General features: G+C 43.4%; 2 protein-coding genes across 5 annotated transcripts; one reads left to right on the top strand and one right to left on the bottom strand.

Annotated features, from left to right (window-relative positions):
* The first annotated feature begins 377 nt into the window (after positions 1-377).
* On the top strand, positions 378-8,244 carry RAB33B (RAB33B, member RAS oncogene family). The gene is made up of 2 exons (XM_014879007.2): positions 378-682; positions 5,243-8,244. Exons 1-2 carry the CDS (start codon positions 440-442, stop codon positions 5,684-5,686), a joined length of 687 nt encoding a protein of 228 aa, XP_014734493.1. The 5' UTR covers positions 378-439; the 3' UTR covers positions 5,687-8,244.
* Positions 8,245-15,172: 6,928 nt separating this feature from the next.
* Positions 15,173-20,192, bottom strand: LOC106854866 (uncharacterized). 4 transcript variants are annotated; one of them, XM_014879014.2, is made up of 7 exons: positions 20,013-20,192; positions 19,382-19,612; positions 18,400-18,459; positions 17,626-17,757; positions 16,681-16,827; positions 15,770-15,830; positions 15,173-15,598 (listed from the first exon to the last, which is right to left on the bottom strand). In XM_014879014.2, the coding sequence occupies exons 2-7, from the start codon at positions 19,544-19,546 to the stop codon at positions 15,501-15,503; spliced, it is 663 nt and encodes a 220-aa protein (XP_014734500.2). In that variant the 5' UTR covers positions 19,547-19,612; positions 20,013-20,192; the 3' UTR covers positions 15,173-15,500. The 4 variants fall into 4 exon arrangements, with proteins under 4 accessions (XP_014734500.2, XP_014734501.2, XP_014734502.2 ...); XM_014879015.2 differs by lacking the exon at positions 20,013-20,192 and adding an exon at positions 19,822-19,907; XM_014879016.2 differs by lacking the exon at positions 20,013-20,192 and adding an exon at positions 19,703-19,870.
* Between the last annotated feature and the right edge of the window lie 508 nt (positions 20,193-20,700).

Here is a 20,700-nt window from a genome sequence, read left to right as displayed (position 1 = left end):
GGATTAAGTCTCCCTCCCATTGATTAGGCTGGAAAGTAGACAAAGATCAAACATCAGACAACAACCACGCGTAAGAAAATCTGACATATTCCACACTCCGCGACATTCAGGCCGCCGGCACGGGGATAAATAAACCAGGGACCCCCTGCACGCCGCGGCCGCGCCTATTCCCGGCTGTTCACGGCTATTCCCGGCCGTTCCCGGAGATTCCCGGCCGCTCCCGTTCCCGCCCCCTCACGGCGCCGGGCCGAGCGGGCAGCGCCCCCTGGCGCCGGGCCGCGGCCACGCAAGCCACGCAAGCGCGGGCGCTGGCGCGCGCAGGCCCCGCCCGCGGGGATTGGCCGCCGCGCTCTCGCGAGACCGGCCCGCGCCGGGCCGTGACGCGTCGCGCGCCGCGGGCGGCCGGCAGCCACGGGCCGGGGGCGCTCCCGGGGCTGCCATGGCGGCGGCAGATGTCGAGTCCTCGCTGGAGCTGAGCCTGACGGGCTCCGGGGCGCTCCCCGGCGCGCTGCCCCCCGCCCGCTCGCGCATCTTCAAGATCATCGTCATCGGCGACTCCAACGTGGGCAAGACGTGCCTCACCTACCGCTTCTGCGCCGGTCGCTTCCCGCAGCGCACCGAGGCCACCATCGGCGTGGACTTCCGCGAGCGGGCCGTCACCATCGACGGAGAGCGCATCAAGGTGCTGAGGGGCCCGCCAGGGCTGAGGGGGCGGCGGGCGGAGGGGCAGCGCCTGGCACCGCGCTCCAGCTCCGGCCGGGAGATGGGAGAGCGGGATGGCTCGGGCAGCGCCTGGCACCGCGCTCCAGCTCCGGCTCCAGCCGGGAAACGGGAGAGCGGAGTGGCCCGGGCCGCACCCCGCGCTGGGGGCTCCAGGCCTCCTGTCACCGCCGCACCCCTCGAGTTCCGCTCGGCGGGGTCGCGTCGCCAGCAGCCGCGGCGGTGTCTGCCCTGATCTGCCCCGCTGCTGGGCCTTGCTCCTGTTGGAAAGGTGGTCACGGTGCAGGTTTCTGTGATGGTGAGCCAGTTCCCACCGTAGGCCAAACCTTATGTGTTTTCTTAAGTGTTGATCAGTAATTTATCCCTACAATGGACTTACATATAGATCTCTTAGTAGTAGGTTTAGTCTTATACCTGTTATCAGCAGCGTTTTGCCTCCGAGAAATTCTGCTTCTTTCTCATCACAGTCATTTTAACCTTCAATGCCACAGAGCTCTGTAGGTGCCACTGTTATGATCATTTTGCTTTAAAAATATTAGGAAGTTGAATATTGTTCTGGATTGAGCAATGTGTATCAGCTTCTAATTTTTAGGACTCTTGTGAAGTTTGCTGTGTGATGATCATAACCATCATTTGCAGAACACTCTATAACAGCTTACAAATGCATTTTGTTTACTAACGTGGTTTTAAACAGAATCCCCATCTGCTTCTGTATTACTGTTTGTTTCTATGAGGAAAGCTCAGTTGTGCAGAAAAAGGAAGTTAACAATAGTCTTGAGCTTGTATTTAGACATTTATTATCATCGGGCGTTATAATTACAGGTTACAGTTATGTAGCTGAAAGCTATAGTTTTTCCTTGCTTATTTACTGATTAAAGAAATTATGGAGAATATATAAAAATAGGAAAGCCAATTTGCTTTCCTGCTCTTGCAGGATTTTTATCTCATATCCTTTTTCAGCCAAAAAAAAAGGTGAATAGGAGGGTTTTTTTTGGTTTGGGTTTTGTTTTGTTTTGTTTTTTTGTAAAACTACAGACTAGAACTTCTCTGACAGCTGAAATGAACTCCTTTGTCCATTGCTGTCCATGACAGAGGAGAGACCTCCTGAGGGATATTGTCTTGACAGCACCATCTTATTCCCTGGCATTTGCATCACTCTGGATGATGCCTGACATTTGTTGGAGAGAATTGAAGAAGAGCATATCATAATCCACAGCTCCTAGATGCTTCACATAGGTTATTGTGCCATTCTGTTAATATGTTTTCATAGAATTTTTGCTGCATTTTTGAGAATATCATCTGTAAAATAAACCAGTTCTGGTTGAGGAGGGTGGAGAAGCGAATGAGGCTCTTCTGAGACACATTGTTTTGTGCAAGTTCTGTTTCAGCATTAAAGGAATAAATTCTATCATTGTGGCTGGGACCGTAGTTCTTAGTGGGAGTGTTGCCAAATTTGAATTGATTTTGGGCAGTTTTGGCAACTTCTCTAGCTCCACCTTTCTCACATGTAGCAGTCAGCTCCAGCAACGGCAGTTGAAGCAGGAGAGAGGAGCTCTGATGAGCTAAATTATTGTAGTCCTTGCTGTGCCCTGAAGGGAATTTTTCCTCTTGCATCCAAGTGGGTTATACAGTAGTGCCTTCTCCCTTCTCCCTTCCCCCAGCCAGCTGGGTGTGCTGCTACAGCAGTAACTGTTTCCTTCACAGCTGGAAAAGTGCTGTGTCACTGGCAGGAACACAAGCACGGTTCTTCTCACTGACAGTCTCCCACACAGCAATTGTGTAGAATTCCAAGGCATAGGAACAAGTATATTCCTTGTACAGTAGGCTGGCAGCTTCATATCAAACACTGATGCCTAAATGTGACGAGTAAATTAAAACTTTTGACAAATGGATTTGCTGCCCTCTAAATTTTCCTCTTCCTCAATTGATCTAAACATTGAAAATTGAAGAAAACAATGATGTCACTCTTCACTGACCTACATTAAAAGAGCAAAATGCAAATGAAATTCAAAGAAGAAAGTCTGAACACCATGTTCTGTACCTTTGAGCTATTCCAAATTTTTTTTCCCGTGTCTTTTTTAAAGGAGGCCAGTTATGTTTTTACCAATGTGTTATAAACCACACATACAAAGTGAGTCCTTGTTTAGAAAAGAGCCTTTCTGGATCCACAGAACAGAATCAGAAGGTGGGGTGTGATAGATGAGTCAGTGTATTTAATATTTTTAATGCCATTTGTCCAACTGATTCTGTACAGTTTTATTAGCTGAATTATACTGTTAAACCAAACATTCAACCTACGTATTTTAAAGGGCTGTTTTAAAAACTGTGATCCTCTGAAGATGAGTATTACTGGAATAACAATGAAATAGTAATCTTAATATTATTTCATCAGTGCACACCCATTAACATGAACATTTTCAATGCTGTTTTTCAGAAGAGAAAATATTTGTGGTGAGAGGCAGAAATAGAACCATTTCCTCAAGTTCACCTTGAACGAGGGAAAAAAGGAGCTTCTAAAGTGTGTAGTTTTCAACATTGGGAAAGGATTTACCTATCAGTACAAATGACTCAGTTGATAATGCCCTTCAAGCTTGAATGCTGCATGTAAACAAAATTTTAGAATTGTAGTTTAAGCTTCATTTGCAAGTTATGTAAACCTTTGATTCAATTTCCCCATCTTTACCCAAGGCTGGTAAGACACTTGCAGATCTCTGCTTGACTGAAGCATGACCGATTTCTGCTCTGTGAATAAATTGGGGAGAGAATTGTAAGCTCACAGCTGCCTGTGAAAATTAACTTCCTCCTTAAATTAATTTGATATAGCATTTTCCAAGATTTATCTATACTGATTCCTTAACATCATGTTGTCTATACATGGAATTGCTTCAGTCTATGTTTCTTTTTCTTCTCATTCCTCAAATTCATTAATATTTTCTATGAGTCCCCTGACTTTATGATGTTTGATAAGTGCACAGAACTGGAAGCATGTCTCACCTGTGTGGCTGAGTCTTACCCAAACTTAGGTGCCTGTTTCAGTGCAGTTGTGTAGACTCATGGAGGTGTTGGCAGTTGTGTGTAGAGTGCAATACCACTGGCAAAAAGTGGGGGTTTGAGATGAGACAGATTGCAACTGAATACCATTTCATGGGATCAGAGCCAGGACAACTTGCCTTGATTTTCCTAGCAAGCTTAATGACCCTTTCAGAAGCAGCACATGGGTCTTTCTAGGTGTCTGGATCAAAAGCTGCAGAGAACTGGACTAGGCTACAACAACCAGGCTGCTCTGATGTTCTCATGCAAATTCTCAGTTCCCCTGATGCAACCAGTAGGAGCCATTCCCACCTGCTCTAGTCTGAGGGGTTTTTGAGTGTGGATGACCAGGGTTGAATATAATACTGCAGAAAAGGTCACACCATCTGAAACATCTCTCACTCTTTATTCTTCAGTCTGTCACATGACTGATTCATAGCATCCTGTGATTGACTCGTGGATCTGGATTGTCATATGTTTTAATAATTTCCATCCTGACTGCTCTGCACTGCAGTTCCTTGTCTCCTGAAGAGTAAGTTGGTGTAAACACCACCGTGCACAATTCTGTAGCATTCTCTACACGTCTGAGGACTCCAGGCTTCCATTACACAGGATGATCAATGTATTTAAAATTTCTGTTAGCTGTTGCTTACATCTGCTGGTGCTACAAAGCTTGTTTTGTTTTGTTTTGTTTCAATCTGGACCCAGAAATTTGAAAACATTTCTGCTTTCTTCTCTATGTATTTCTTCTGTCTATCTTTCTGTTCTGACTAAGCTTCTAGCACCTATGCTCAGTCTGATTAGGACAGAATGGTGTGTACTTGGAAATGATAATCACATGTTAAGCTAACAGGAGGTTTATACTTTTTAATTTTTTTCTTGTATGCATGCCTTGATACTACAAACCATAGTATGGTCCTAGTTTAAGCACTAAATAAGCAAGTTAGATGTTCATCACAGGAGGGTTTGATTCCAGCACACTGCAGAGGAAGATTCCTTTGTCCTGTTTTTGTTGGTGATGTTGAAATCAAGAATGGTTTGATTTCTTCCTACTTTTGCATGGCAGTTAATGTCATGCTGACAACAAAATTTTGGGGAAGATAAAACTATTTTTGGCAATAACAAAATCATGTCAGCTGAGAGTTGTATTGGGAAGTAACATATATTAATTTTCTGATGAAAGTGCTATTGCTAAGACTTCAGGATTTGTTTTTATAAAAATCTTTAAAAATACAGGCTCCAATTAACTTTCAGAAATTTGTATTTTCTCTCAAGTTCTCTCATCATTCCTCCTGGCCTCACTTGTGAGCAGCTTTGAAAGTCAAAGCTGATGAAATTGTGTGAATGCAACAGTATTCTTCAGCACAGACTTGTCAGTATGATTAATTCAGATTTCTGTGATCATCTAACTCTCCTCACTGTAGGTAATTCATGTTATTTTCCAAGATGAATAATAAAACATTTTTTCCTCTCCTTCCCTTTCTGTTTTCAGATCCAGCTATGGGATACTGCAGGCCAGGAGCGCTTCAGGAAGAGCATGGTGCAGCACTACTACAGGAATGTACACGCTGTGGTGTTCGTGTATGACATGACAAACCTTGCCAGTTTCCACAGCCTGCCGTCCTGGATAGAGGAGTGCAAACAGCACCTCCTTGCCAATGACATCCCACGGATTCTGGTTGGAAATAAGTGTGACCTGAGAAGTGCTATTCAGGTGCCCACGGACCTGGCCCAGAAGTTTGCTGACACTCACAGCATGCCACTGTTTGAAACCTCTGCCAAGAACCCCAATGACAATGACCATGTGGAGGCTATTTTCATGACACTGGCTCACAAGCTTAAAAGTCACAAGCCATTAATGCTTAGTCAACCCCCAGATCATGATGAAATACATATAAAGCCTGAACCAAAACCTATCACATCCTGCTGGTGTTAGGTCTCATTGTCACTGGCTCTCACCTTGTCTTGTTTGCAAGTGCTTCAAAATTATGATCTTGGCAAAGTTCCAGATTTTGGTAGCAATTATAGCAAATCTCTTTGGCACTTTAATGTCGTTTTTTTTTTTTAATTTTTCCAGTGTAGATGTGCCCATCCTATGCTCTTGCACTTTGTAATTGTACTTTCTGAATTGCTAAAGTTTCACTATGAATATATGGGAACATATTCTCTTTGTCAAGTTTTGACAAAGCAATTTTAGTTGAGCTCTTGCTGCCTGAGGTTGTTCTCATCACTTGTGATAAGGTTATAAATAGTAGGCCAGTTTACTAATACTTTTGGTTGCTACTTGCATTGGAATAATGTAGGAGAAAGAGCCTTTCCTGTCAACCAGGGAACTTGGGGTTTGGGTTAGCAAGTGGGGAGATTTATGGCATATGAAGGAATATTAGGTGACTACTGGCAAATTAGAAAGCAGGTACCTTTTTATTATAAAAGCAAAAAAAACAGGTCTGTCAAAGTTTGGGCTGCCAGTGTTGGTGCAAATTTTGGCCTGTCATTCCACTATGAACTTGGTCTGTTTCTTCATGGCAGTGGTGATGGAATTGACCAACTTCTCCCTACCTTTAGACAGTCATTAGATACTTAAAACTTCATTAATTTTTCATAATCAGCATGTGATACCAAACTATGTTATGTTTCACCCATGTTGTGGAAAATACTGTAGCACAGGATTTAGGGTAAAATTGGTACTCTAGCTGTCCATAAGTTCTCTGATCTTACTAAAATTAAAGTATATATTTCTGAAGGTGCTGTATTCGATTTGAGTGTCTCAGGGTAAGTAAAAACAGTTGAGTAAGTAAAGATTGGATGAATTTGGCAAAATCATGCTAGTTTTCAAAGATTAGGGTTTGTGGCTCTTTAAGAGATCATGAGTGCTTTCAAATATCTTGAAAAGACAACTTGGTAACATATTTCAGGAATGGGAATGTTTAGGAGTGTGGCACATTCTTAAAGTATTTCCAAACACTAAATAAATTGGATCTTGAAATATGGAATAAATCTACCAAGTAGATAATCTGTTACAGATCTTTGAGCAAAAACCTTAATATTGTGATGTATGCAGGGCATCCTTGGCATTACTAATGTGAGCTGGTAGGGGTTAGATGAGGGAAATTCTTCCTCTTGAACCACCTTTTTCTGTGTTCTCATACTTGCAGCTACATTTTTTCAGTTCTTTCAGAAGATCAAGTTTCATAATAAGGTCAAGTTTCATAATAAAAATGGTGCTAAGTTGCACATAGTTGCATAAAGTGAAATGTAAGCCATAGAATGCAATCTATGACTTCATTCATGGGACTTAGTTTTTGAAGTATAAATGAAGGGTTTTTTTATTGGCAATGTGTAGCATGTGTTGCTTACTAGAAACTAAATGGAAGGGCTAGTTCAGAAGCTGCCACCCTAATGATCACATTAGAAAGAAATTACTGAAACAAGGTAACTGTCATTATTATTATGTAAACGATTACAGTTCTAAAGATGTAATTTCATTGCAACTTACACAGAAAAAAATCCATTGACTTTTTTCTAGATTTTGAAAGAGCATTTAATTTGGTCTAATATGATTAAGGTATTTTAAAATAATCTAAACGAAAGGTAATACTTTTCCCTGTATAAAGCTGCTTCAACTGTGACAGTATTTTTGCTTAGGAAACATTTGTAAAAGGGAGCTTTTGTATTCACTCTGAACCTTACATGACTAGAACTTACAGTTGTTTCAGAAACAATCACCTTTTTAACACTAGTGTCCTTAATGATTTCTTTAAGAAAAAGATTGATCTTAAATTGATATTTATACTATGGTAAGTAAATATGGTTTACAGTCCTGTTGGACAGATTGTTTTTCACTCATGTCCTTAATCCTTTTTCTCAGAAGGATCCTTCTTAATTATTTGTATACTAAATATGTCGGCAAGTTTTGATGGTGGGGTGGTTTTTGTTTTTTGGGTTTTTTTTTTTTGTTTTGTTTTTGTTTTTGGGTTTTTTGTTATTTGGTTTTTTGTGGATTTTTGTTTTTTGTTGTTTGTGTTTTTTTTAAAATAAAAAATATCCCAGAATTAAGAATTTTAAAGCCAGTCAGTCAGGTTGGGGGTTGGGGTAAGAAAATAACTGCAGTGTACTGCAGTAGCTGCAGTGTTACTGTTAAATTTGATCTGAAACACCTGCACATCTGTTAAGTTTTATTTGAGTTATCACAACTTGTAAATAAGGGCCCTCATGTCATGAAGATTGTGTGGAAATGGTGTTCAAGTGTGTAATTCCATGTTCAGCACAAAGCATGTTTTAATGGTTCTGCCATGAAGGCAGTGTGGTCAGTGATGCAGGATTCAGTGTTGCTCCCTGGCTTTCAGTGGTGATGTTCTGCCCACAGAATGGATGTCAGAGTACTGAATACTTTGTGTGTGTGTATTTTCACTTTACCAGGCTGTAAAGTTTTGTATGTGTTGGGGGCAGGCAAGGCACAATCCCAGAAACCTAATAAACTGGCTTTGCCACAAACTGTTATCACTTGTTTTCAGTAATTATAATAGGAGTGATAATATAATTCCATATGGTTTAAAAAATGCTGTGAGGGAGTTAAAGGAGTTTCTAGTTTCTGTCTGTGTGGGTGACAATTTTTACAGAAAAGACTGTCACAATACTTGGAGTACTGTCAGTGCTTTCTTGCAATGACTGGGTGATTTTGAGGCCTCTGAAGCACCCACCTGATGATTCGGAGGCACGTTCAGTATTTATTTCAGATTCCAGAAGAATGGGAAGTGATACAACAGTTATAAAAATGTCAATTACTGGCCCTTGGATGCAAGTCAAGACCCTAAAGGAGTCTTCTCCATTACTCTTCTTCTAGTCTCATCTTGTTCAGAAATAAAACCTCTTCTATAAATTTGTTGAAAGTCATATTCCTTGTCCCCTCTGTGAGTATTTTCACTTCCACCAGAATGGACTTTAATACTCTTTTTTTTTTTCCCAGAGTCTTTTTGAGGTCATTGACTGATAATGCTTAACATTGCAATTCCCAGATTAATGTAGAGCCATATGTTATTTAAAAGTTACAGTAATATTACTTTTAAATGGCAGTCTGTTTTTTCCTGTGCAAATCAGCACAGCACCAACATGTGATCTTAAATCTAAAGCCATAAATAACATTAGAAGTCGTCATTATTCTTGGACTCACAAGAAAATGCCACTGTTCTGAGGATGTCTCTGAGGATGTGGGATTTTTTTCTCCTTCCTCTGTTGGTGCTGGGTGCCCAGAGGAGGCCCCATTTATGCAGCTGAATGGTGTCATCAGTGAGGGCTGTGAAGGGGCATTGAGAGGGGAAGAATGGCTGCTGCTTTCCGGGGCTGTTCTGGGATTCACTGGGCTCTGCACAGCCTCCCACCTGCAAAGCAGAAACTCGTGCTGAAGGCAGCTCCTTGTGTTTCTGGAAGCTATTTCCAGAGCCCAGAGGAAGGCAGTAAGAGCCACTGGTCATCCAGGGACATTCCCTGAAGTGCAAAATCCCTGGGGGGATGTTATTGACATGTATTTGTTTTCTGCCTTGCTGAATCATCACTGCTCAATGTGAATCACACATCATTGACTCCTCAGCTAATCAGTTGAAATTAATGGAAAACAAATTCCCCAGCAATACCAGTGATCATTAGAATAACCCCAAAACAGAGCATAATCCTCTCCCTGGCCTGCCTTTAACAAACATGCTGCTCTTTGTAGAAAGTTCTTCCCTCTGAGGGTGGTGAGGCCCTGGCACAGGTTGCCCAGAGCACCTGTGGATGCCCCATCCCCAGAAGTGTTCAAGGCCAGGCTGGGTGAAGCTCTGAGCATATGAAAACTCAAAGAGTCATAAGACCTTGATCTTAGCTCAGTACTTCCTTTTCTATTATGATTTTTTGCTGTTTGCACTACGTCTTTGGAAAGGTCACAGGCAGAAAAAAAAAGCTGGTGTGAGGCAACATGCTAAACTCCCTCTTTCTGAAAATAGTGATTTACTGCTGAAAACATCACGCTGGGCCTCTAAGTCAGGAGTCATAAAGCAGAAGCTGCATTTGCAAACCGTTTATCCTCTCCTAAGCCTGGCCATCCCCACAACCTTCACACCCACTCCTGTACAGGAAAACACTTGAAATGCTCAGGGGGCTTTGAGGTACTCCTTGCGCTTCATAGTCCTTTGTCTCTTTTCAGTTAAGGACGAGCAGACAAAGAGGAGAAGACTAAACTGCCCTAAAATACATGAAACAGCTTTTCTATTTACTTCGAGGTATTTTTAACACACTCATAAAATAGAGACAGTGAAGGGCTTCTGGCTTCAGCAACCAAAGATTCAGCTGTAAATTAAGAAAAGCATGTGCTAATCAGAGGGTTTGCAAGTTCCTGTGCATCCTCATGACTACCTTGGAGTGCTGGCTTCAATTCTGAGCTAATAGCTGAGTCACTGAGGTGCTGCTGTTAAAAAGCACAAATGCTGGCAGCCCTGGTCCTTTGCTTCAAGGCTCACAATGCTTTTGCCAAATTGCATCTGACCTGAAAGAGTTGATTTCAATACTTTCATCTGTCATTAAATAGATGCATTTCATTTATGTACATGATGATAGAGAGTAAATAAAGATATGTAAGATATAGTCTATATATCTAAAATGATGGCCAGAAAACATGTATATTCACATCACCATAGGCATGCATACTTTTGCATCATAACGCAACACTCGGAGGGGTGCTGTGTGGAATTCCAACTCTTTTGATGTGTGGTACATGACACTGGTGGGATTCCAGCTCTAGCATCTGCTTTAAGGCTCCAGCTCTCAGGCTCTATGGGTGAAGAACTGTTGAATGAAGCAAAAACCTGGGTCAATCGGGGTTGGGAGGCTGCTAGGAGACAAAATAAGAAACACAGAAGCAGCTGCTATAAGATATGCTTAGAGCAAAGAATTTGGAAACTGAAAACACCATCTGTCATCCTGAATCAGTCTTATGGCTATTGGGTGGGGGACAAGGGCTTAGCAATATTTGCATGTACTGTTCTACCATAAACATAACATAACAGCAACTAATATTGACTAAAGAAGAAAGTGACAAGTGTACTTAAAAACATGTCGTGGACAGAAGCCAGAGGATGAAACAGGAACTATGAAACAAAGTAATTTTAGATTAAGATGACATAAATGTCAAGTCAATGAAAGAGAACACACATTTCTGTAGCTTTGAAGCTGTAACTACCAAAAAAGATTTAAAGAGGAGGGAAGGAAGGAAGGAAGGAAGGAAGGAAGGAAGGAAGGAAGGAAGGAAGGAAGGAAGGAAGGAAGGAAGGAAGGAAGGAAGGAAGGAAGGAAGGAAGGAAGGAAGGAAGGAAGGAAGGAAGGAAGGAAGGAAGGAAGGAAGGAAGGAAGGGAAAGAAAAAAAGAAAACAAAAAAAGAGAAAAGAAAGAAAAGAAAAGAGACATTACTGCAGCAGCTCAGAAAGGGCAAGTGAAACTGCGGTTTGATAATGTGCTTGACCTGAAGAGGTGCAGGACAAAGCAGTTCCTGTTTTTATGGAAGGCTGCTTTAATGGGCTTCCCTCCTCAAGTCAGAGGTAAGTCCAATGACTTTTCCCCATACTTGCACACTGTTAGTGCTGAAAAATCATGGAATCGTATCTCAGTTTGGAAGGGACCTATAGAGATCAATGGTTGGACTCAAAGATATTAAAGATCCTTTCCAACCTAAAGAAGTCTGTGGTTCTATGATCCTAGGAAACAAGAAATCACACAGTCTGACTCTAAAAATGCAGGCTGTGCTTCTTACATTAGGTGGGGTTTCTACTGAGTATAAGAAGAAAAAACAAAACAAAACCTAACCAGGGACTATTCCTCCTCTCATCTGCAGGCAAATACCACTTCCTATTTTCAGAACATATCTGTGTTTTGATTCATTAGTACTACTCCTGTCCTTTCCCAGCTCTTTTAAGGCTCCTTCCTGTAGCCTGCCTTTCCCTAGTAGTCAGCAGCATGTTTAATGAGCAAGACCTATGTACGTATTCCCCACTCAAAATAATTGAGGCCAGTTCATCTACCTATAATGAGGCTTTACCTCAATTTCCAACTACTTCATGCTGAAACAGGTCAGGCTATTGAGAGACAGAACTGTGGCTTTGTTTCTCCTGGTTTCTCACTGCCTTTTGTCAGCAAAGGGGAAACACATTTATACTTAGCAAAAGGGAAACACATTTGTGCCCAGTAAAGGCTGCCCTGACCCTGAGCACCAGAAGCTCAGCAGCACAGGGGAGGAGCTGCACCAAACATGTATCTATGAAAAGTAAAAATTCAGATATAAATAAATAAATAATATATAAATAGATATATATATTTAAAATCCCAAATGGGCTTGTTGTCAAAGAAGTGCCTGAAAGGGTTCCCTGATCCTCACCATGATGAAGATCCCTCCTCTTTCGCTCCTCCTCTGCACCTCCTGCCCCTTCTGTTGGGGAAATGACTTCAAAAAATTCTTTGCCCTTAGTTGAACATTAACTTCCAGAACCAGTTTCCCTGATTAACCTTCTGATTAAGCTGGGTGATTAACTCTGGCCACTGCTAATGGAGAGGCTGGCAGGCTTTGCATTTATCCACCCGGGGATTTTGTGTGCCTTGTTCTGTGTGTCATGGAATAGGATACTGTTTGTCTCAGTCTAATTCAGGTAAAGAAGTTTTTATTTAATGTAAATTCCTTGTCTTTGACTTAATACAAGCAATGCTGACACAAGGTGAGCACGAAATGTTTGGGATCCATAACTCCACCTGACTTCCACCAGTGAAAGCTGGAGGTGACACAAGCCATGGAATATCCCTGGAGTTGCAGGCAGCCTCTGGGAAAGTACTGTACCTCCCATGTGTAATAGGCTGCTAAATATAGCACTGGAAACTGCAGTCAGGAATATATTTTCTGCAACACTAACCAAAAAGGAGAAACATTAAACTGATAATCAGTTTCCACCAATTTCCATTCTGCAGTTGATATTTTTCTGGAAACCTCCCACTTTTATAGGAAGAACTGCTGAAATCCTGTGTCTGTGAGTGATCTGCAATAGTTGCACCACTGGAAGGACTGTGTAAGAAATAAACCAGTTTATAGCTGCTGATAAACTAATTGCATCCATTTTTATTCAGAAGCAGCATAGAGCCTGCTTCTCTTTTACACCCCGAGACTTTGATATGTGCTGCTGAGGCTGTTCCACAGCCAAAAGAGTCCCTGCCACGCCTGTCGCTAAATGCCACTGATCAAAGGCTGGCTGGGTACTTGGGTTGTGCCCCAGAGCTGTGCCAGCAGGACCTGACCTGCAGCAGCCGTGGTGGCACTGCCACCCTCATCCCAGGAATTACCTGTCTGACCCAGTGGAAGCAGCAGAGCATTTGAACAAGGACTGGTGATGATGAGCTGCTCTGCATGCTCAGAGTAAAAGTGAACTGCCCTGTTCAACCAGCAGTCAAACGCTGTTGGATTATGCTCAGTATGTGACACTGCCATGACTGGTGGGACCATAACTCCCACCCAGAAATGATGCAGAAATGAGCAGTGCATTTTAGCAATGCTAAAATCTGTTTTAGACTAACCAGAGCCATGCTGCTTTCAGCTCTCAGTGAGCCCAATACCCTCTGAGGGAGTCTGGCTTTCTTTTAACATACAAGAACAGCAGTTTGTCTTAATCAAGAAGAAACTCCCCAGCATTTCATTGCAAATGGTGTGGAGTTGTGCCAGAGCATCTGAGGACAGGGAGAGCAGTCACACTCAGTGCTTTGATGCCTGTTGACAGGCACTATTTCAGAGGAAAAAGCACAGCATCATCCCATTTTGAATCACAACGTTTGGATTAATATATTAAAGCAATTCAAACATTAACACCTTCGAATGAACAAGACACCAGCTGTGTTTTGGTTGGCATAGGAGGGGGTTGGACTAGGTGATCCCTCAACCATTCTGTGGCTCTGCAGGCAAGGTAATGAAAGCATTTAGAGCCAAAATCAGGAAGAATTTGGCTATTGTGGCACACAGTTAAGCCTCCAGTTGCCAGAGTAGGATCTGCAGGCCCAAGTTAAGCTGCTGGCCCAGGCACTCAAAGATGGGGACAGTGTCCCTGGCTGAAGCTGGGCAGTGGAGGAAGCAATATGTGATCTGAGAAGGGCTGTGGAGAGAGCCTGGTGGTTAGGGCTGCTCCCTTGACCTGAGATATTCCCAGACATTAATAATTTTTATGGTTGAAGTCAGTAACAGATACACTTGGCAAGCACCTGGCACACAAAGGGGGCCAGAGTTCACTGGGACTTCCTCAATATGTGTCTCAGAGTATTTCTCTCTGTTCAAGACTACAGAAAAAAGCTGTGTGACATCTTCATAGAATCATCACATAGAATCATATAATTGTTTGGAAGTGACCTTAAGGATCACCTCATCCTGACCCCCTACCACAGGCAGGGACACCTTCCACTGGAGCAGGCTGCTCAGAGCCCCACCCAGCCTGGCCTTGAGCTTTCAGTGATGGGGCATCCACAACTTCTCTGGGCAATCTGTGTCAGTGTCTCACCACCCTCACAGCAATTTCTTCCCGATATCTAATCTAAACCCACACTCTTCAGTTTAAAGCCATTTAGGTATTGGAGTCCCTTTATCAGAATTATGAAAAGGATTTCAGTCTTTTGAGAAAAAAAATGAATCAAGAACAACTCTTCTCTTGGGACCATGAAAGGCACCTTACTTGCTGCAATTAGAGAAGCAGCAATTTTATATGAGATCATTCCTGAAGTTTCATGTCTCATGGTGGGCATGACTTATCCTACTACCCACTTTCTCAAGATGGGAATTTATTTTCCAGGCCCTGTGCAAATGCTGTGTTAATCTGTACCAAGGGGAAAGTCATCTACCACTCCCTGCTGGCAAGATAAACACCTGACAGTCACCTAAAAGTGAAACATAAAGTACCTATGGGAATTCTGTGCACTTCAGGAGATGACAAAACCTGACTGGAAGCTGTAGTTCCTTGATCTAGAGGACCAAGAGGTCCCCTATAGAGAAAATACAACAAAACACCTTGGTCTAGATCTGCAATAAATTTTAGCAAACTGGGCCCTAAAATAAGGATTTATTTTAAACTTTCAATCTACAAGGTAGAAAGAGGAAAACTTGAACTGAATTTAGAGTATTCAAGTTATGAAGTTACTTCATAAGAGGAACTACTGCAGCTCCAATTCCTGCCACACTCTATAGTTACACTTCAGTGCTAAAACTAATTGTACTGACACATGTACAGCCCACAGAAGCCACATTCTTAAGGCTTCATATCAAACTTTACTTGCCCGCATTTCTCCCAAGAAGAAAACACTCTTAAGCTCAAGGATGAAGTGCATCCTTCATTATCATCCAAATAATTCATGCAGCAAGAGGGAGAAATTGAGATAGCAGTTGAAGAAAAAGGAATTTTATTTAATATTTAAATGCCTAAGCATGATGAATTCTAAAGAAATAAGACATGATTTAAGTACAAAAGCCAGAGGAAAAAATGCTTTCACTTTCCAGAGGCAATGAGGTATTTTCATTGTACAAAGTCTGAAAGTTCAAAATCACCTGCAGATCTTTCTCTCTGCATTGTGATCTCTGCTCAGTGTTGGGCATTCACTCGTTCACTCTGTGGTTTTCAAACATGCCCAGGAAAAGTGCATAACCATCTTTAAAGATTAAGAACTTCTTGCATCTCTTTTGCCACATTTGAACAAAATGTTTGGCCACTTTTTCAAGTCATTCTGATATATGGTGGAGGTTTGGATGTGTCTTCTTCTGCATCTACATCCTGGGCTGGAAAATTATCTGTAAAAATTCTCCCCCCAGAGCCTGTGTGAGAAAAGAAAGAGAAAACCATTAAACACACAGTACAGACATTTGCACAAAATCCTGAGTTCCTTTTGGTTATCAGGATTTTAGTCTGGGGTGGAAACCTTAGCGAGAATATTCCTTCCTCATCCCTGGTGAACATCCAGATATGTGGAGGCAAAAGTTACTCACTTTGTACAGCACAAACCATTTCCACAGCCTGATTTTGGTCCTCACTAGGTTGCAACCATTCCTATGAAGAAAACAGCACCATCAAATACCTCACCTGGGAATTTGTTCAAGAAGATACACCTGAACATATTTTAAAAGTCTGTGCAGTCCACTCCTCCTAACCCATTTTAGTTTGAAAGTTTAAGGCAGCCTCACATTACTCACTTGATGTCTTCAGTCAGGAACAGCTCCCCTGTGGCCTGCACCCTTTAATTCCTTACCAAACCAAACATGTTTAATAACAGAGCATCAGAATTGCTCTAGTAAGGTAAGTAGTTGGCATTTATTTATTTACTCTATAACACAGGATCAGAATTGCTCTACAGAGGAGTAGCTGGTATTTATTTATTTACTGAGCTCACTTAGCAGAGATGCTGTGTGTCCCCTCACTTGAGGCAGAGTCCTTATGAATGAGGAGTAAATTTCAAATGTCAGCACCCCCACACTTCACACACAGCACAGGAGATACTTTTATTACTGAATTTGAAGTGCCAGTGTGTAAGTACAGTTAGTCTTTATAATGCTGCACCAGAACAAGTGTTGGCTTAAAGATGAGAGGAAAAGTTTTTGAGGGCAGCAGGAATTTATGGGGAACAGGGCCACAGCTTCAGCACAAATGGTTTGGAAAATAGAGATAACCTATATTAGATCTTACATGAGACTGTAAATAAGAGGGAGAGAATAAAAGGAAAAAAAATATAAGAAATATAAAACCCTTCTGATATCCCACTTAATTTCTTAGAATTAGCCCTGCATGACTGAGGTAGCAGCTGAGACTAGGTTTATAGGAGAAAAACAAACCTTCTCCCAGTTTCTCCCCCTCCCAGCCACAGTGATTAGAAATAAACCTGTGCCCTGGGCTGCTCACTCACCATCCCAGTGACACTGTCATAGCAGGAGCAGCGTGGCAGACTCCGGCATCCCAAATAAGCCATGGCCAGCACCAAGAAGGCACTGCAGGTGGATGCAGCCAGCAGGGCTATGTTAGCACCCTTGACAACTTTACTGAGTATGAACCTCTGCAAACACAAGAGGACACAGTAAAGCCATACAAAAAAGTGACACTCTCCACCAAAAAATAACCTAAGGGCTGCAAGAATGCTGTGGTTGCATGATAGGAGATCGATTTGTAGTCAGTGTTATTTAAGGTTTTACTGTGTTCTGAAAAACAAACCCAGTGTGAACCTCAAGCAGAGCAAGCAGCACTGATTAAATGTGAGATGCTATGCAACAGCATTGGGTTTGAAATAAAGCTATCTGAAATAGCTTTGACAATGAGTAAAAACCCAAGGAATGGCTGCTCTTCTTCACACTCATCATGAGAAACATTGTCTTCTGCACTGCACCTTATAGTAGCCTGACATTCTGATTTGTCCTGCAATTAATGATCAGCTTCATCTATCTGGGATGCCTTCACCAACCCCTCCCCCCAGCAAGTAATTGCTTGTAGATTGGAGATACAAAAAGGTTTCATTCCTTCTCTTCAGCTTTACTGTGGAGGATACACTTGAAATAAAATCAGGTTTAACCAGCTGACCTGTAACTGCTGTAACTTTATCACCTGAGCTGCTTGCTGGAAAAATTTGAGCTTTGCAACCACTGTCTCAAAGCAGGCCAGGGATACTCTCTGCACCCTTCCCTGACCAGCATCAATATTTTTTCATGGCTCAGCCCACAACACCCCTTTGCATTAAGAAACAAAAGCACCTAGTGTCACCCTTCCTGGAAGTCTGGTTCTGACTGTAAGCCACATATGGCTCTGTTTGCAGATAAAAGGTGCCATGTTCCCCAGCAATAATCATGGTATCAGTACTTACAGTATGGATAACATGGACTGGGGCAGAACTCAGCTCCTCCTCTTCACCATAGCTCAGTGTGAAAGAGCTATAAACTATTACCATGAGGATGGCAACACAAGAGATTATGGAAGCAACTATCAGTACATTCACCTAGACAGACAGAGAATTTAGTGAGATAAAGAAGGGGAGCAGGAATTAAAGCAGTCCTTCAGCAAATGCAAACAGTACAGGTAGCCTTTGACCTACCATACCATTACAACTTCCCCAGAAGCAACAGTCACTTAGAAGCCAAACACAGAGAAGTAGAGATTTACATAATATTGAGTTTCTGAGACAGAGCTGAGTCCTGAATATTAATCAGAGGTGCTACCTAAAGACTTTGTCTTAGAGATCTCTTATTTACATACAATATCCTCCCTTGGAGTTTACATGGCTGGAGAAACCTGTCTAGGAAATGCAAACCTCTTAACTCATTTCATATTTTAGTGTACATAGTGCTTAACAACATGAAGGACCACCAAAAGGAAAGCACTGAAATGTAGTGTTTTTACAGATTTTTGCTTTTTATTAGGCCCAGTGCCTGTCTGCTGCAGTAGAAACACTGCAAAGGTAACACTGCATCCTCCTCTTGCTTATGAACACAGCAGCTTTTGTGATGACAACTCAAAGAAATAAGCTTTTAATCCTGCAGGAGGACCAGTCGTCTTATTCTCTCCTCAAACTGTTTTTGATTGCCCCAACATTTTGCCCCTACCCCATCCACACAAACAGCCGTCTGCCCCTCTAGCTTACCAGAACTGGATTCTTCCTCTGCGAGGAGAACAAAGCCAGGACTCCTGGGACTCCCATCACCTGCAGAGCACAAAAGGAGTTGGCAATTTGGGAAACTAGTATCAGATTGGGACGATAAACTGCTACAGAGTAATGAAAAGCTCCTCTTTTCAAGGCTTGGATCAGAGTAACTGCTACATCAGAAATGGGAAGAGAATTGCTCATTTCTTCTGTTTTCCCCTGTAGCATCTCCTGGGGGCAGAACATGGGTGACATGCATCTTGTCCACCTGCTACAGCCTTGCTACCACTGACCAGAGGTTTATAGGCCAGGCAAAATAATGAAACTGATTGAATAAGTCTGATTTAAGGTGCTAAAAATGCTTGTTGCTTTCCCAAGTCCATTTGCATCTTGTAGAGGAAAGAAAGATTCTAATGAAAGGGAATAGGCAGCCTCTGCACTGGAGAGAGCTCTTCAGTGTAATTTCCCTGGAGCATGGCTCAGCAGGGTAAATCAGGGTGCTGAATGCTAGGGAGCATGGACATCTCCTGCCCACTCCTCACTGCAGCACCAAAATTAGTGGCACTGTGCTGTGGGACAAAGAGCATCACCCAGATGTTCATCTACCTGAAAAGATGATGAGGTGTTCCCTTCCTCATCTTTGGTGGCCTCTCTGTGGCCTCTATGCTTCTGCAAAAAAACCCCACTGTCAATTATTATTATGCCTCATTTTCTACATTATCCAGCAAAAATGTATTTAATTTAGCTCCCTCAGAGGAAAGTCTGCTTCACTCTTTTGCCTATATCATGATAAGGAAACTTTTATTAACTGACTTCAAAGCATAAAACAAGAGAAGAGCTGGCAAGAAATCCTGGCTTCCCTCCCAGCCCCAATATGAGTACTAGAAGGTAGCAGTGGGGAAAAACAAACAAACAAACAAACAAACAAACAAACAAACAAACCACTGCAAAACAAAATATAGAAAATAAAGTACAAGTTTACCATGCCAGCCCAAATAGGAGTTCTGGTTTTGCCCAGCTGAGACTCTGTTCTGAAAATGCCGTCAATGAACCCGCTGGTGACACAGACGGCGCTGAAAGCGATCTGGAGCATCCCCAGCACGACCATGTTCCTCTGGTTAAAGATGAAATATCGGTACCGATCCATCCCGCTCCGATTCCCACATAAACCCTCGGGCACGGAGACTGGCCAGGGTCGGGAGAATGGCTCTTCCTAGAGAACAGGAGAGAGAGAGAAGGGACAGGATGGTCAGGGAAGGGAAGGATGATCAGCACCCCGCGGGACCAGGAGCGCAGAGCTCACTCAGGCTCCGAAGGGAAGCGGAATTCCGGGAAATCCCTGCGGCCGCGGCGTGCCAGGTGACCGGGACACCATTCCCGGCGTTTGTGGAGCGGAATGCGCGATCCTTCTCCGCTCCGCACCTCTCCAGGAAGGAGCCGCCGCTCCCTTGGGGCAGCCAGCACCCATCCCGATATTCCCGCTGGTGCCGCCGCTCATGGCACGCCCTCGCCAGGGGCGGCTCCAGCTCCGTCTCCCGTGTGTTCCCGTGTCCTCCCTGCCGTGTTCCCTTGTTCCGCTCCGATCCCCCGGCCGGGAAGCGCCGCGCCCTCACCTGCAGCGGCACCGGCCCGGTCCGCACTGCCCGGGCAGCGCCGGGAGACCTCCCGCTCCTGCTCCGTGTCCCGGGAAAGGAGCTCCGAGCTGTGCCGAAAGAAGCCGCCGAGGCCAGGGCACCCTGTGCCGCGCCGGGACCCACGCAGGGACGCGGCTGCTCCGCCTCGCCTGCCGCCGGGAGCGGCCGCCCCGCCCCGGCACCCTCCGGCTGCCGGGACCGGGAATTCCACCCATCCCATCTCCCGGCGATTAAACCTCCTTCCTCTTTTTTTTAATTTTTTTCCCCCCCTGCAGCTGTAAGTGCTGCTTCACACGATATACATGTGCAATGCTGTGAACTGGGGAAAGAGGTCTTGCTGGATGCCACATCTCTGAAACTGTTCAAGGCTGGATTTGGAGTGACCTGGTCCAGTGGAAGGTGTTCCTGCCCGATCTCGAAGATCTCTTCCAATCTAAACTATGCTGCAAGAGTCCGTGAAACTCTATACATCTTGTTAATGACTTGTGTGATCAGTTCCTTTAGATTGACAGGCAAAGGTTTCCCCGGCACATCGGTGCCAATTCTCTGTTGGAAAGAGGAAAAGAACCTGTGCTGTTCGACAGAAAAGACCTTGGGAGCGCCAATGACACAGCATGAGCAGAGGCCAAGGGCCTTCTTTGCTACCTGGGCACACACCGGCTCATGC

This window comes from Sturnus vulgaris, chromosome 4 (genome assembly GCF_052056855.1).
Source record: "Sturnus vulgaris isolate bStuVul1 chromosome 4, bStuVul1.hap1, whole genome shotgun sequence".
Lineage (NCBI taxonomy): Eukaryota > Metazoa > Chordata > Aves > Passeriformes > Sturnidae > Sturnus > Sturnus vulgaris.
The sequence above is the reverse complement of the archived record's forward strand: the minus strand, read 5'-3'. Positions and strand labels throughout refer to the sequence as shown.

Bases quoted from the DNA above. Each gene is read 5' to 3' on its own strand.
- RAB33B (XM_014879007.2), top strand. From the start codon at position 440: ATGGCGGCGGCAGATGTCGAGTCCTCGCTGGAGCTGAGCCTGACGGGC. The intron at 683-5,242 runs GTGCTGAGGGGC...TTCTGTTTTCAG, and splicing joins TCGACGGAGAGCGCATCAAG to ATCCAGCTATGGGATACTGC.
- LOC106854866 (XM_014879014.2), bottom strand. From the start codon at position 19,546: ATGGATCGGTACCGATATTTCATCTTTAACCAGAGGAACATGGTCGTG. The intron at 17,758-18,399 runs GTAAGCTAGAGG...CTGTCTGTCTAG, and splicing joins AGAGGAAGAATCCAGTTCTG to GTGAATGTACTGATAGTTGC. The intron at 15,599-15,769 runs GTGAGTAACTTT...TTTCTCACACAG, and splicing joins AATGGTTTGTGCTGTACAAA to GCTCTGGGGGGAGAATTTTT.